We start from the raw sequence: 14,226 nt of genomic DNA on the forward strand, positions 1-14,226 counted from the left end.
GAGAAAATTGGCATCCCATAATGATCACACTTCAAGCCACAAGTAAAACGGTCCAACCCCCGTGTCTCTATGATGTTCTGAAGCGGAGATATAAGGCTTTGTTTATTCCGTTGCTAGGGTACTAAGTTTGGTTGCTAGGGAGAAAATTGGCATCCCATAAGGATTACACGTCAAACCACAAGAAAAACGGTCCAACCCCTGTGTCTCTACGATGTTCAGATCCAGAGATATAAGGCTTTGTTTATTATGTTGCTAGGGTCTTCATATTTTGTTGCTAGGGGCGTGGCTTAAAACCTCAATAAGAATCCTAAGAGACTGATTGGATGCCTGAGTAAAATGAGCCCACCCCTATGTCTCTATGACACTCTGGTGCAAAGATATCCATCTGGGCTTTTTATAATGGTAGTCTATGGGAGATGTTGCTAGGGTACCCAAAATTGTTGCTAGGGGCGTGGCTTAATAGCTCTGGGGTGATCCTAAGAGACTGATTGGATGCTTGAGTAAAATGAGCCCACCCCCATGTCTCTAAGACCCTCTAAAGTGAAGATATTCCATCTGGGACGCTTTTATTCCCTTTTATGGGCATGTTTCCTGCCCCATTATAAGTCAATGGGAAATTTTGGGGGCCTCTTACACCCCAGGGGTACAGCTTACACCCCATTGTGAGGTATGTTCTTACACAGCCTGTCAGCCTCCTTAAATGTGGTAAGCCACAAGTTTCTACAAGTTTCTCACTCGCAGCTTTGACCCGTCAAAGTTTGTCTCAATGTTAAGTCAATGGAAATTTTGGGGTGTTTCAGCGCCCCGTTTAGGAATTCGGAAGGTCCCATCAGTTAGAAAAGATATAGCACACCTCGTCAGATCAGACCGAAAGTCTGTCCAAAGTTTGATGGCTGTAGCTTGAAAGCTCTAGGACGAGTTAGAGTTAGAAATTTTAGTCTCAGAAGAAAAGAAGAGGGAATAATAATAAGTTTAAGTGCAACAACAGTATGTTGGCTTTCTCAAGCCAACATAAATATTAGGTGTGAACACAAAGTAGTGATAGACTTTGAATATCAGAGATAAATAAACAGATTTATTAGTTTATTCATAACAGAACAACAAAATTCACTTTTAGATGAAATTAGTTAATCTATTTACAAGATCTCTGTGCCAAACTCCAATACATCTGAACATACACTTATCCAGTTACAGAAGTCTGTATGTGTGCATATATACGTCATATATTAACAAAAAGAAAATTATCATTCCATAATATAAAGGCATTCATGAACGCGACAACACACAGATACAATCACACACAGACACAGACGTGTCCATCTGTCTCCATCATTATCACACAAATACTCCAATTCATCTACACAAAATATGAACAGTGTTACAAAAACAAATCAACATCTGTTGGTCCATCTTTTCATCGTATTTAACTTCTGAATCAGTTCAGATTCACACACATACACAAGGTCAAAATCACAGATAAACAGATGATGGCTTCCAGCACAATAAAGGTTCATCTTCAGTACATTGCCATGGGACCACAAATCTCCTCACAATGATGATTTACTGATCGTCTGTGTTTATCACTGAATCGTTCTGATCGTCTTTTGCTGATGTATTCTGGCTTTGCTCTGATGGATCAGGAAAGTCTCGGTTATCTTTAGTGTCCTCACACACTAGACTCTGTGCAAACAGTTTCAGAAAGACACCGGAGTGTTTGACTTCATCTGTACTCTGAGCAGCAGACGAATCACAAGTGTCAGAGGTTAAAGGAGATCTCTGGAGGAGCACTGTGCTGTTATTCACCTCCTCCAGTGATTGACTGTTCATGACTCCATCATCTCTCGTGATCTTCTCATCTATGGAACCGTTGTGTCCTCTATGATCTTCACACAATGACGAGTCTCTAGTAGTCACACTCGTGATTTCGTTGTGGTCTTTTCCAGCCAGACCAAAGAAACCTTTCCGGACAATGTATCGTACGCACTGAAGAACGACGTTCCTCTCGTGACGAATATCAGGAGCCAATAACTGAAATACACCGAACACAACCAGAAGATTTAAATACACACACACGTGACAAAATAGTCTGTGATATCTCTTCATAAACAATAACAGATCAGATCGATCAGTTCACTAACCATTTCCAGCAGTGTCGGTCGATGTGATTGACTCGGTTTGTTGTGAACTCCTTTCTGACCCTTGCCTGTCTGTCGTCCACCTTTACAGACCGGTGCTTGCTGGGATTGTTTAACACTGTCTGGACGTTTCTCTGTGTGCTGTACTGAGCTGCTCTGGATAGGAACAGGATGAGCCACTAACATCGTCTTATTGTCCTCCACAGCTCGACTCGCTCGTAACAAAGGCGAATCTGTGACAGACAAAAATTAGTTAGAGCAGACAAAAGGCTTGAAAATAAAAGAATGTGTTCATATCAGCAGTAATAAGACATTATAATAATTACAACCACATTAAATACCAATGCACAACATACATTTTACAACAGATTTCATGCATTATGGAGCATGCATGTACATTAGTGAAGCACGGGGTCGAGTTGGGGTGGGTAAAGAAATTCTCACTTTATTTGCGAGGAATGTCAGGTCATTAAAATAACAAACAAAAAAAAACACCTTGCACATTGAGTGCAATTCCCTTTAGCCCATATTAAATATTTGGCAAAATATTTTATCATTTTTTATGATGATTCTTTGATAAAGTATAATATACAAAGGTAGCAAAATAACTTGCATGATCTCCCCAAACCTTCTACATGTTCAGCATTTATTTTATTTTGTTACATGACAAAACTGATTGACTTCAGTGGACATTTCTTTTGTTTTGAGGCGGCTGGCATGAATATTCAGATTTTTAGATGGAAATTCATCAGGGTTTTTAAGTACTAACCATCTGATTCTCCTTCACTTTCACTGGTGGTCATATCGTCCCCATAACTGGACATGAGTGATCCCAGAGCAGACGTCACATTTCTGGGGGCAACAGAGAGTCCAATCTGCTTCTGTTTAACTTCCTCATCCTTATCAGAACCTGACAAAATAAAAAAACACAGGAAAACTCATTGAGCTGCTGATGTATCTGCACTCGTTTAGTCTGTGCTCAAACAAACTCTTGTAAGACGATGAAAGTCTCATCTGATGACAGAAACGCATGAATTCTCTAGCTGACCCGCATCACTGTTGGCCAGAGCACCGAGAGGATCTCCGTCCTGATTCGGCCGCTTCAGTGACGTCGGCTGATCCGTCTTTGGGGTCACGGGGTCAAATTTATCACGGGAATTTTCACTCCATCTGTTGAACCCTCTTCCACGACCTCCACCGCGGCTCTTAATACGACTGAGAGAGAGAGAACGGGATTTAATACGCTGAGCAGATTCCCATTCAAGCTGTAAATTCAGTTGGATAACAAACCAACCCGAATTGTGACGTCTCCAGTACATCTCCTCTTTGCTGTTTCACCTCCATCATCTTCACTTTCTTCTCCACATTACTCAGCGTCGGGTAGTTCCTGCACAAAAAAGATCACAATAAACACGCTGAAGAGTCACACAAGAGCGAGTTCATGACAACACAGACTAGATGTTTTTGGGTGATGACAGGAACAATACGATAAATCATACTTGCGTCTCTCCTCTCTCCATCTGGCGATGTCCTCTGGTGTGTCCAGTTTGATTCTCTTGGCACCTGGAGCGTGATTCTGGAGGATAAGAACCAGTTAGAGAAACTCTGGACCCAATCTATTCATCATCATGATTTACATTAAACCTGAGCTTATGATGGACTTACATTTCTCCAGTGAATCTGGACCAGTTTCTCATGCGCAGTAAAATGACAATCCTCAACAGAACACTGTCAGGAGAACATCATCACATCAGACCGGTCAATGATAAAGATGATGACATCACTTAGTTTTAAACACAACACTGAATGTGATGAATTTACCTTTACATGCTGTGAAATGTGTTCATCATATTTGTCTTGATTTTTGAATCCTCGGTCACACGTGTCACAGAAGTGACTGAACTCCGGCTCTTTCTGCTTCTTCTGATCAAATCACACACACAACACAGACTCAACGGATCAATACATCAGAGTAAATGTGCTAAAGTACTAGGGTTGATAAATTCTGGGAATTTTCAAGGCTGGAAACTTTCCATGAGAATTAATGGGAATAAACTGGGAATTTGAAAATAATGCAGAGTTGCTTAAGACTAAATGTAGTTATCTTGAAGCATAATTTTGATAAAAACAACAAGATTTAATGCAATTCCTCCCTGCACATTTATCAGTAACATGCACAAAGCTTATTGAAGGGCCATTGAGGCCACAACCCCTACATGTATTAAACATTCATCCATAACATACACAGATCATTTCTTAAAGCCAATTAATCAGATATCTAAATGTAAGCTAGCACTATTTCATTGAACATTTATACAATACAATTTTACTTGTATAACACGTTTAAAAAACAACTTGCATTGACCAAAGTGCTTGACAAGGAAAGGAGAAAAATACAATACGAAAAACACAGGGCTACACATATGAGGTCATCATGTACTGTAGCTGTGATGCTCTTCCTTCCACATTCTGCTTACAAGTTTTCTGTTATCATACAGAAAAACTGTAACACCCAAAAATTTGGACACATTACTATTTTAAATGTTTTTAAATGAAGTCTTTTATGCTCATCAAACCTGCAATCATTTGATCAATTAAATCCACATCTTGATGAGAGCAAGTATTAGTAATCTTCAAAGTTTGTATTACCTTGCATGCATGTCTGCTTATGACCTAACAAAATGTTCATTTATGTTTGTGTATCATATATAAATCTCCCACAATTTCCAAATAATTCCCATAAATTCCTGTTAAGTTTAAAATTGGGAATATTTCCAGGAAACTTTCCGCCCTTTTGCTTCCCTATAAAGTACACTGTCCTGCTCGTGATACCTTTTTGCCCCACTGCTGTCCATGATTCTGCCACTCATTTCTGTAAGGATGAGGATGAGGAGGACAATAATGACGTTGACCTAGATCATATATAAACAAGTGTAAATAAATCATCATTACACTAAAACACACACACAGTATGATTATTTTTAACTCTTTCAGCACAAACTGAAGTTAAAGAGTTCAGGTAAACACTGCACTGAAGGACTGGCATACATCATTACGATACTCTGTAAATCAGGGGGGACCAGGGGTCCTGGAGGGCCACTGTCCTGCAGAGTTTCCAAGTAATCCTGAAGACTTATTAGATTTTTCAGGTGTGTTTAATTAGTGTTGGAAGTAAACTCTGCAGGACAGTGGTCTAAAGGTCCAGGATTCCCCACCCCTGCTTTAGTTTAAAAGATGACTGTGGTACATGAGCACAGCACAGGTCCGCGGCAGCAGCATGCTATAACTTACCCGTGTAAAACTGTTGCGAGAAACTCGTGGCCGCCGGTACCGGTGTCGGTTGTTGTGTCCAGCTCCAGTCTCTCGCGGCCTCGAACTTCTGTGGAGTCCAATGGAGTGAAGGTTCGGCCGGACACATGAAGCGAGGCGGCGGATAACGCTCGTGTCCACCCATCAGAACAATATAACGTTAGACACGATCACAATACTATCACATAAACACACACTACACACTTCACACGCATGTGGCTGACACAACATGTGCGTCCCCTCAAACGTCACTTCCGGATAACGCTGTGCGCGCCTTTAACACTAGATGTCGCTTTAGTACAGGTGAACACTGTTCATCAATGATCACAATATTTACCCTTACTGTTACAGTAAAATGTTAAAATGTTAGTTTAGTGCATTAACGCAGTATAAATAAATATGTTAAAGCAAAATAAGAGCAATAGATCTTAATAAACATGTGTTTTAATAGTAAAGTAAAGTCATTAATCGGTGAATAACAGGCCGGTCAGTATAACATAAAACTAACAAAATATATGACACTGATTTTAATGATCTTGAACTTCTAAAAAAAATATTTGAACATCTTTTAAAACCCATTTTACAGTGTTTTGGTCATCTTCAATCCAGTGGCCTTTGTATTAAATTGCATTTGCCCGGTTTCACAGACATAATGAATGCTTGTCCTGTCAGTTTCAAGATGCACACCGTCGTCATGTTTTTATAAGGAATTTTTAACAAAGGCACTTAAATATCCTAATTTAACTAAGGCATAATCCTGGCTTAAGATAAGACTGTAAAAGTAAACTTTATTAAACACTGAATCACCTGCATAAACTCTTCAAGTAATTCATATTCAAGTCCTTTATTTTAAATCAGTATCACAAGTTTACATATGTACAGTCTCAATCAAAATAGATAACAAATACAGTAAAACAGTTAAAAGATTTTTATAGACTAGATCAAATCTATTAAACCTATTTTATAAAGACATCTTTAATCGGCTTTGGCAGATCCAACAACAGCTGCTGTCAAGTTTTCTTCCTCCCTGTTAGTAATCAACGACCAAAACTCTGGATTCTCTTCATACCATTTAACTGAAGACAAAAAAAAACATCATCATCATCATCAGTTTATCATCATTATAGTTTGTCATCATCATCATAGTTTGTCATCATCATCATCAATTTATCATCATCACAGTTTGTCTTCATCATCATCACAGTTTATGATCTTAACAGTTTATCACAGAATGGTTTGTTGTAGATTCTTACCTGTGCGTCGAATTCCTTCTTTCCACGTTACTTTTAATCTCCACCCAAGTCTGTGAAGTTTATCTGATATCATGGGATATCTCATCTCACTGACAGGTCTACAAAGATCAACAATCATTAACGCTAATCTGTCACAAATAATAAAAACTCTTCATTTATATTCATTACTTACCGATCTTCAACAAACTGTATCCATTCATCCAGATTTTCATTTGAAACATTCTTCTCTGTCTGTAAATAAACAATTTTCAATGAAAACACAACAATAAACATCAACCAATGTGATGTCACACTGCAGTCCAGGAGATGGGAACCAAATCTAAAGTAAACAACACTACTTTAGGATGATGTTTTTACCATGTGTACAAGTTCTCTGGCCAGCTGAATGATGGGAATCTCAAAGTTGGTCCCGATATTGTAAATCTCTCCCAGAATGCCCTTCTCCATCACAATAAGAAAGGCTTGAGTGAGGTCATCAATATAAAGAAAGTGTCTGGACTGCAGGCCTGTGCCCTCAATAGTGCTGTATAAGAGCAGAGAGATGAGTTTTAGTTTTTGAACAATAACTCCAGTATTATTATAAACAGAGAAAATCTTCACCATTTTTGGTCATGTTGTATGAGGGACAGGAATTTGGGAATGACCTGCAAAAAGAGATACAAAATGACAATTCAAATTTTACCCTAAAACATCTGCATGTGTGGCATAACTTCACCTGTACCTTCTCTTCATATTGCCGAGGTCCGTATACATTACTGCTCCTTGTTATAATAACAGGAAACTGCAGGAGAAAATCATTTACAACATTTCATTCATCCTATTACAGCGATAACACACAACTGTAACAACAATACAAATGAATAAAAAGAAAAAGACTGCATATCTACTGCATTATGTTACTGACAGACAAGAATCTGAAAATAAGCTTCTAATAATAATAAATATTTGTGTTATTGACCTTGTGTTTCTTCCAGTAGGACATGACGACGTTCTCTGCAGCGGCTTTAGACGACGAGTATGGATTGCATGGTTTTTGTGGACTCGCTTCATCAAACGGCTGATGTGAAACAAGAACCAAATCACTGAAGTTCACAGACTTTAAATTAAACTCAGTTTAGTATCTGGTTAACTCTGTGATTTCAAATCAGTTTCGTTCAGACTTTGCTCACCTGATGTAAACTGGGTCCGTACACCTCATCGGTGCTCACGAAGATGAATCTCTTGACTCCAGCGTGAAATGCGGCTCTGACCAGCACACCGGTACCATCTGCATTTACATGCATGAACCGTGACGGACACACAAACGAATTCTCTAAGCACACGTGAGAAGAAAACATTCGTGTGAGATGAATTCAAGTCAGAGGAATTCAATGATCAGTGAATGGTGTTTGTCAAGCTCTTACCCACCGACATGAGTCTGAGCAGCACAATGAAAGACAACACTGATGTCTTCGGTTGAAAAAAGATGGGTTATGAATAATGGATCACATACGTCTCCCTGAGAGAAATAAATGCAATTAGTCATAGATCATTTGGACATATATGATAATAATAACTAAGAAGTGATCTGTACCAGAATGAATTTATAAGTGCTGGTGTTCTCTAAAGACTTCAGGTTCTTCAGACTCGAGCAGTAATCTAACTGAAAGAAATAAACACACACACGCGCACAGGGGCACAAGCACAGGCGCGCAGGCACAGGCGCGCAGGCACAGACGCACAGGGGCACAAGCACAGGCACGCAGGCACAGACGCACAGGCGCGCAGGCACAGACACACAGATGCACAGGGGCACAAGCACAGGCGTGCAGACACAGGCACAGAAGCGCAGGCAAAAGCGTGGAGGCAAAGGTGGGCAGGAACAGGCAAGCAGACACAGGCACACAGGCGTGTTTTTAGTTAGATTGATATCACTCTTCTTGTAAGTAAAACACTCTTCATGAACACAACTGATCTTACATTATCTATATTGAGGATTTTCCAGTGTGGATATCTTGCAGCCAAAGCAAGAATTAAATGAGATCCACTGCAATGACAAACATGATTATAAATGACATGAAAACATTAATTTACACTTATAAATATATTAGAGTTTTTACTATTAGTGAAATAACAACATGATCAACACAAGAATCACTAAACTAACTTCTCTTTTCTCATTTATGCTTACGGTGATACTTTTTTGTTGCTTTATGTATAAAGTTGTGCTGAAGTTAACTGTGTGATCCAGTAAGTTAAGTTTATAACTGATAGTTAGAGGTTTGTAACTCACATGAATCCTGCTCCTCCAGTCACCAGAACAGTGTGAGACTCACGTACACACAACATCACTCATCTCACACCAAACTCCTTCTGATCTCATCCGTTACTTACATTAAGTCTCTTTTTCGGCAGAGGTTTAATGATTTCATTTCACAAAATAATTCGATGCGTGTCAAAGTCCGTAAACACTGTCATCGCGACAGTTTCATCGGTTTACGGCAGCGCTGACACGTATGTGCTGCACCGCCTCAGACTGAACCCCGCCCCTGACGAGTTCTCATTGGTTACCTTGGTCCGCTGGATAGACGGCTCTCTCTGTGATTGGTTGTAGCAGAAGTCAATCGTCCAGCGCAGAACGAGGACTGTATTGGCCTCATTCATTTCAGTGAATGTAGAGAAATAAAATCATGTTTGTGTTTGTTTTAAGTCTCACGATTCTTCTGTTCACTTCGTGTCCTGCAACAGCGAAAACAGTTTCTGGAGTTTTCCGGAGCGACGCGGCAAGAGAAACCAGGGGACAATACATCACAAGATTTCAGTTTCATGGTGAGTTTTATAATCTTACAGCATAACACATATATTAAAACAATGACGTCACCACACTTCATTTGTTTATTTATTCATTCATTCATTCAAGAAAAAAATAATGCACTATGTTGAATTAATATTAGCTTAAAAAAAACACAAAGCTTGTCAGATTCTACAAGCATTTCACTATTTTCATCTTTCTTTGTTTTTCGGACAGTGAGTTTACATTTGGGTACACTGCTGTAGTATTATATTACTGTCAATTGTTCAATAAAACTGAAACTGAATGTCTGATGCTCAGCAGGGCTCCAGACTTACTTTTTTCACTAGGAGCACGGTGGCCACCAACTGAAAATTTTAGGGGCGCAACCAGAAAATTTAGGGGCACACACTGTAAATCAAAATGCTAACCAAATATTCACATTTCTACTCATTCCCACTGTATTACTAATAAATACTTTAATGATAGATGCAGAAAGTACAATGTGCTGTTTTCAAATTCAGTGTCACATCACAAAAAAAGCCAAATTTACTGGTCGCACATGTGAGACTGGATGTAAAATTCAGTGGCGCACACTGAAATTTTGGTGGCCAAATGCCCCCATTTGGTGGCAGTCTGGAGCCCTGGTGTATGTCTGATGCTAAGGTGTGTGAATGTCGACGCTCAGTTGTGTAATGTCTGACGCTCAGCATCAGTGTGTGAATGTCTGATGCTCAGGTGTTTGTCCCACAGGTGAGAATGCTGTGATCGTCTGTCGTGTTGATGATGCTCACGTGGCTCTACAGAGAGAAGCAAGACTGCTGCTGTTTCAGGGCCTCGACGCTTTTGACAATCTCAGCTGTCTGGAGAGAGTTTCTGCAGCGCACATCTCCAGTAAGTACATCACTCTCTCTCTCTCTCTCTCTCTCTCTCTCTCTCTCTCTCTCTCTCTCTCTCTCTCTCTCTCTCTCTCTCTCTCTCTGTCTCTCTCTCTCTCTCTCTCTCTCTCTCTCTCTCTGATTTAATTAAATACTTCAAAGGGAGGTTGTTTTATTATAACATTTATTTTGAATGTGCCATAGCTTATAGCTGCATATTAACAGTGTTGCATTTAAATCTCAGTTATTGTGAGTAAAGCGGAGCAGAACCAGACGATACCACAACAGTCCAGTCCACAGCTGTGGTATGTGATGTATGCGGACCGTTACACCTGTCAGGAGGAGCAGGTGGACCGGCAGCTGGAGGACATACACTTCCAGATAATCCTACTGAATCCGGATGCTGAAGGAAATCCATTGGATCACTTCAGCGCTGAGGAGGCCGGTGAGACACAAGTTTCCCATTAATCCAATGCTGGAAACAAAACCTCTCTCTCTTCTTGTTTACTAACACAGAAGGTCACTAATGTTTAATTCTCATTAATGACCTCTCACTGCAGGTCTGCACAGTTTCTACTTCCTGTCGGTCTTGGCGTATTTCGTGGCGTCATGCATCTACGTGCAGCCGCTGTGGCAGGCGTTGAGTAAAGGCGGTCCTATGCTCACTGTGCTGAAGGTTTTATCTACAGCGCTGTTTCTGCAGGGAACATCAGTGCTGCTCAACTACGTCCACATGGCCCGGTGAGACCCGCTAACACTTCTTATCATTAACATTATTATGGGATGTTACACTGACCTTGTGTCCGTCTCACAGTTACGCTAGAGATGGGATAGGGATGCCTCTGACGGGCAGCCTCGCCGAGTGTGAGTTTATATTCATACACACAAACACTTGATTCACATGTTGTTGGTTCATGAGCTCATTAGCATGTGTGTGTGTTTGTGTTAGTGTGTGATATGATCGCTCAGGTTCAGATGGTCTATATGTTGTTGAGTTTGTGTGTCGGCTGGTCTCTGAGTCGCAGCAGGAAGTCTTTGAGTAAACCGCTTCAGTGGGATTCATCTCCTGTGTCCACGGGTGTCGCAGTGGCCACGGTCATCACACAGGTCAGAAGACACAGCAGCTGGACAGAGAGAGATTGTGATGATGAAACATGATGACTTTCAGATTACGTATCTGTGTCTGTGTATAGGCAGCATTACTGATCTGGGAACAGTTTGAGGACACAGAGCATCACAGTTTTCACAGTCATCACAGTATCGCCGGGCGGCTGCTGATGGTGCTGCGTGTGGCGCTCGCTCTCTTTCTGGCATCAGTCATCTATAAGATGGTTTCAACAGAGAGAAGTTCACTCAAGAGAGATTTCTATCTCAGTTTCACAAAGGTAACACACACAGAGAGAGAGTCTGATCTAAGAGCGTCAGATGCGTGCATACACCACACCACAACACTGAGATGAGTTTGAAGACTAAAGACCTGTATATTAGAAATACTTGTCAATCAAATCAGTTTGTGCATGTGTTTTGTTTCAGGGTTGTTTTCTGTGGTTCCTGTGTCAGCCAGTTTTGGTTGTGTTCTCATTAACGCTGAATGAACATCAGAGAGAAAAGGTAAGCGAGGAACTACAGTAACTTGTGTCTCCATTAAAGCTCAGCATCATCTCATCTGTGTGTGTTTGCGTGTGCAGGTGGTCACGATCGGTGTGATTTTGTGTCAGTGTATCTCAGTGGTGATTCTGTACCAACTCTTCCTGTCACGCAGTCTTTATTGGGAAGTGTCGTCGCTGTCTTCCGTCACGCTGCCTCTGACCATGAAGCGAACCGCTCGAGATCGATACTGAGAAGACGATGGTCTGATGAAGACCTGGAGACACACTGAAGTCAGCAAACTCCGCATCTAAACACACAAACTGATGCTCTTTAGTCACGTGACCGTCGTGCACAGAGATGAACATCATTCTGGTGTTATTGATGATGTTATTTATTCGATGAAGTTTCTCTCTGACACACAGAAGTGTAAATGAGGATCTGTTCATTCATTATTCTCATCTATAAGTCCGGCACATTCTGTCAAAGCGAGAGACGAAGCTAACGGTGTTATTGTCTGAGACAGTACTGAAACAATGCCACCTGATTCTTGTTTTATGGCTCATAAATGTTTTTATTTGTAATCTGAATTAGGTTGTATAATTATTAGACATTTCCTATGAGTGCCTGAATTGACAATCACTTTTAAAGAAATGAATATTGAGGAAGTTTATTGATTCCCTCTCCTTCCTACTGAAAAAAAACCCACCAGCAAAACCAGTTAAAAGCAATCTGAGAGACCAGCTAAAACCAGCTCACCAGTTTATGCTGGTCTCTCAGCTTGGTATTAACTGGTTTTGCTGTGTCTAGCTGGAAATAGCTGGTCAGACTGAAGGACCAGCTTAAACCAGCTACAAGTTTATGCAGTTTTTTTTTCAGTAGGGCTGGGTCCTACACATTTCAGTGTGACATGTGACAGATTTGTTGGGATAAAAACTGTTAACTCACGCATGTGTTGCTGTGGAAATATGGTTAATAAACGTCATGTACACGATTAGTCAGTTTGTATTGTGTTGGGTGTCACTGATGAAGAAAGGATTTTGAGATAAATGTGAAAGATTTATGTATGTGTCATTGAACAGCTCATGGTGTGATGAAATGAGGTGAATTCAGTCTGATGTAATAAACCAAGCCCTGCAGATGATGTAGCTCTATACAGGTTTGGGAGGAGCTTAAACATTCAGGCCTGTCAATCATCATTGTGGGCGTATATAAGGAAGCCTTAGGGCCTCCGGGTCCAGCTGTAGTTGTTCCGACATACAATCTCCTCTTTAACTCCTCCATGCAGTTTCTGTTGTATGGGGTGGAAGTTGGGTCTCGAGCCCAGGCCTGAGGTTCAATCTATCTGAAGGTTCAGAGCTCCCTTCGAGGACAGCAAGCCAAGTTCATTTACCATTAATCATTAAAGGTGGGGTGCATGATCTCTGAAAGCCAATGTTGATATTTGAAATCACTTAAACAAACACGCCCGTACCCCAATAGATCGACCCGCCCCACGCATACGTAACCCAGGCAACGATGTTGGTTAGTAGACACGCCCCTTACTGCTGATTGGCTACATGTGTGTTTTGGTGGTCGGCCAGACTCCCTTATCCAAAGTGTTTTTCCAAATCATGCACCCCGCCTTTAAAACCTGAATGCACAGGTGAAATACTTGGAAACATGAACACAATCACTACTGTCTGAGCTCATGTTAACAGAGAAACTATTTCTATAATATTATCTAGTGATGTAAATAAACTTCCTTCTTTTACAAATTTGATCTAAAAATGTTGATTGATTGGTCAGTCCAGCATCTGTAGTTATTGATGAATCTACACAGAAGTTGATCTTCAATGAACCTGACCTGCATGTTTTGTAGTTTATGTGAAGCATATCCATGCTTAAAAAAAACAGCATAGACAAGCATAATTCCCATGCTGGTTTTGTCACCAACATACCAGCACCAAAACACAACATATGCTGTTTTTATCAGCAGGGATCAGAGATCTCATTTCATTATCCACAGCTCAAATAAAACCAGAGAATTAGGTCATCTTAATATTAAGAGATGTTTGTTTTTTTCTTCTCATCGGATTTCAGTTTTAAAAATAAAGAGAAATTAAAGATCCTTTTATTCAACATTTCAATATTACAGATGAAACTGAGTTCAAATGAAAGATCCAGGATCATACTGTACATGACGTATGTTCAGTTTATATAATAAAAGATTTGTTTGCTGTGATTACAGGGATTCATTTACTCTTTGAATGTTCAAATCTCTTCATTCATTCATTCAGTCATGAGTCATTACT

The 14,226-nt window shown here is 40.3% G+C and overlaps 3 protein-coding genes across 5 annotated transcripts; 1 reads left to right on the forward strand and 2 right to left on the reverse strand.

Moving 5' to 3' along the window:
- Positions 1–1,053: 1,053 nt before the first annotated feature.
- On the reverse strand, positions 1,054–5,713 carry nufip1 (nuclear FMR1 interacting protein 1). 2 transcript variants are annotated; one of them, XM_065272461.2, is made up of 10 exons: positions 5,427–5,713; positions 4,968–5,047; positions 3,957–4,055; positions 3,801–3,863; positions 3,635–3,711; positions 3,430–3,522; positions 3,184–3,350; positions 2,905–3,045; positions 2,139–2,368; positions 1,054–2,028 (listed from the first exon to the last, which is right to left on the reverse strand). In XM_065272461.2, exons 1-10 carry the CDS (start codon positions 5,587–5,589, stop codon positions 1,561–1,563), a joined length of 1,581 nt encoding a protein of 526 aa, XP_065128533.2. In that variant the 5' UTR covers positions 5,590–5,713; the 3' UTR covers positions 1,054–1,560. The 2 variants fall into 2 exon arrangements, with proteins under 2 accessions (XP_065128533.2, XP_065128532.2); XM_065272460.2 differs by having other exon boundaries at positions 3,957–4,058; positions 5,427–5,712.
- Positions 5,714–6,269: 556 nt separating this feature from the next.
- On the reverse strand, positions 6,270–9,179 carry LOC135760695 (dTDP-D-glucose 4,6-dehydratase-like). The gene is made up of 12 exons (XM_065274800.2): positions 8,970–9,179; positions 8,657–8,723; positions 8,271–8,339; positions 8,105–8,195; positions 7,867–8,009; positions 7,656–7,754; positions 7,419–7,478; positions 7,298–7,341; positions 7,055–7,220; positions 6,870–6,928; positions 6,698–6,795; positions 6,270–6,520 (listed from the first exon to the last, which is right to left on the reverse strand). The coding sequence occupies exons 1-12, from the start codon at positions 9,023–9,025 to the stop codon at positions 6,420–6,422; spliced, it is 1,053 nt and encodes a 350-aa protein (XP_065130872.1). The 5' UTR covers positions 9,026–9,179; the 3' UTR covers positions 6,270–6,419.
- A 96-nt stretch (positions 9,180–9,275) lies between these two features.
- Positions 9,276–14,190, forward strand: gpr180 (G protein-coupled receptor 180). 2 transcript variants are annotated; one of them, XM_065274798.2, is made up of 9 exons: positions 9,276–9,505; positions 10,221–10,361; positions 10,590–10,790; positions 10,906–11,086; positions 11,160–11,209; positions 11,295–11,452; positions 11,539–11,730; positions 11,879–11,956; positions 12,108–14,190. In XM_065274798.2, the coding sequence occupies exons 1-9, from the start codon at positions 9,367–9,369 to the stop codon at positions 12,222–12,224; spliced, it is 1,257 nt and encodes a 418-aa protein (XP_065130870.1). In that variant the 5' UTR covers positions 9,276–9,366; the 3' UTR covers positions 12,225–14,190. The 2 variants fall into 2 exon arrangements, with proteins under 2 accessions (XP_065130870.1, XP_065130869.1); XM_065274797.2 differs by having other exon boundaries at positions 9,277–9,505; positions 12,034–14,190.
- The last annotated feature ends 36 nt before the right edge of the window (positions 14,191–14,226 follow it).

This window comes from Paramisgurnus dabryanus, chromosome 7, assembly GCF_030506205.2.
Source record: "Paramisgurnus dabryanus chromosome 7, PD_genome_1.1, whole genome shotgun sequence".
Classification (NCBI taxonomy): Eukaryota; Metazoa; Chordata; class Actinopteri; order Cypriniformes; family Cobitidae; genus Paramisgurnus; species Paramisgurnus dabryanus.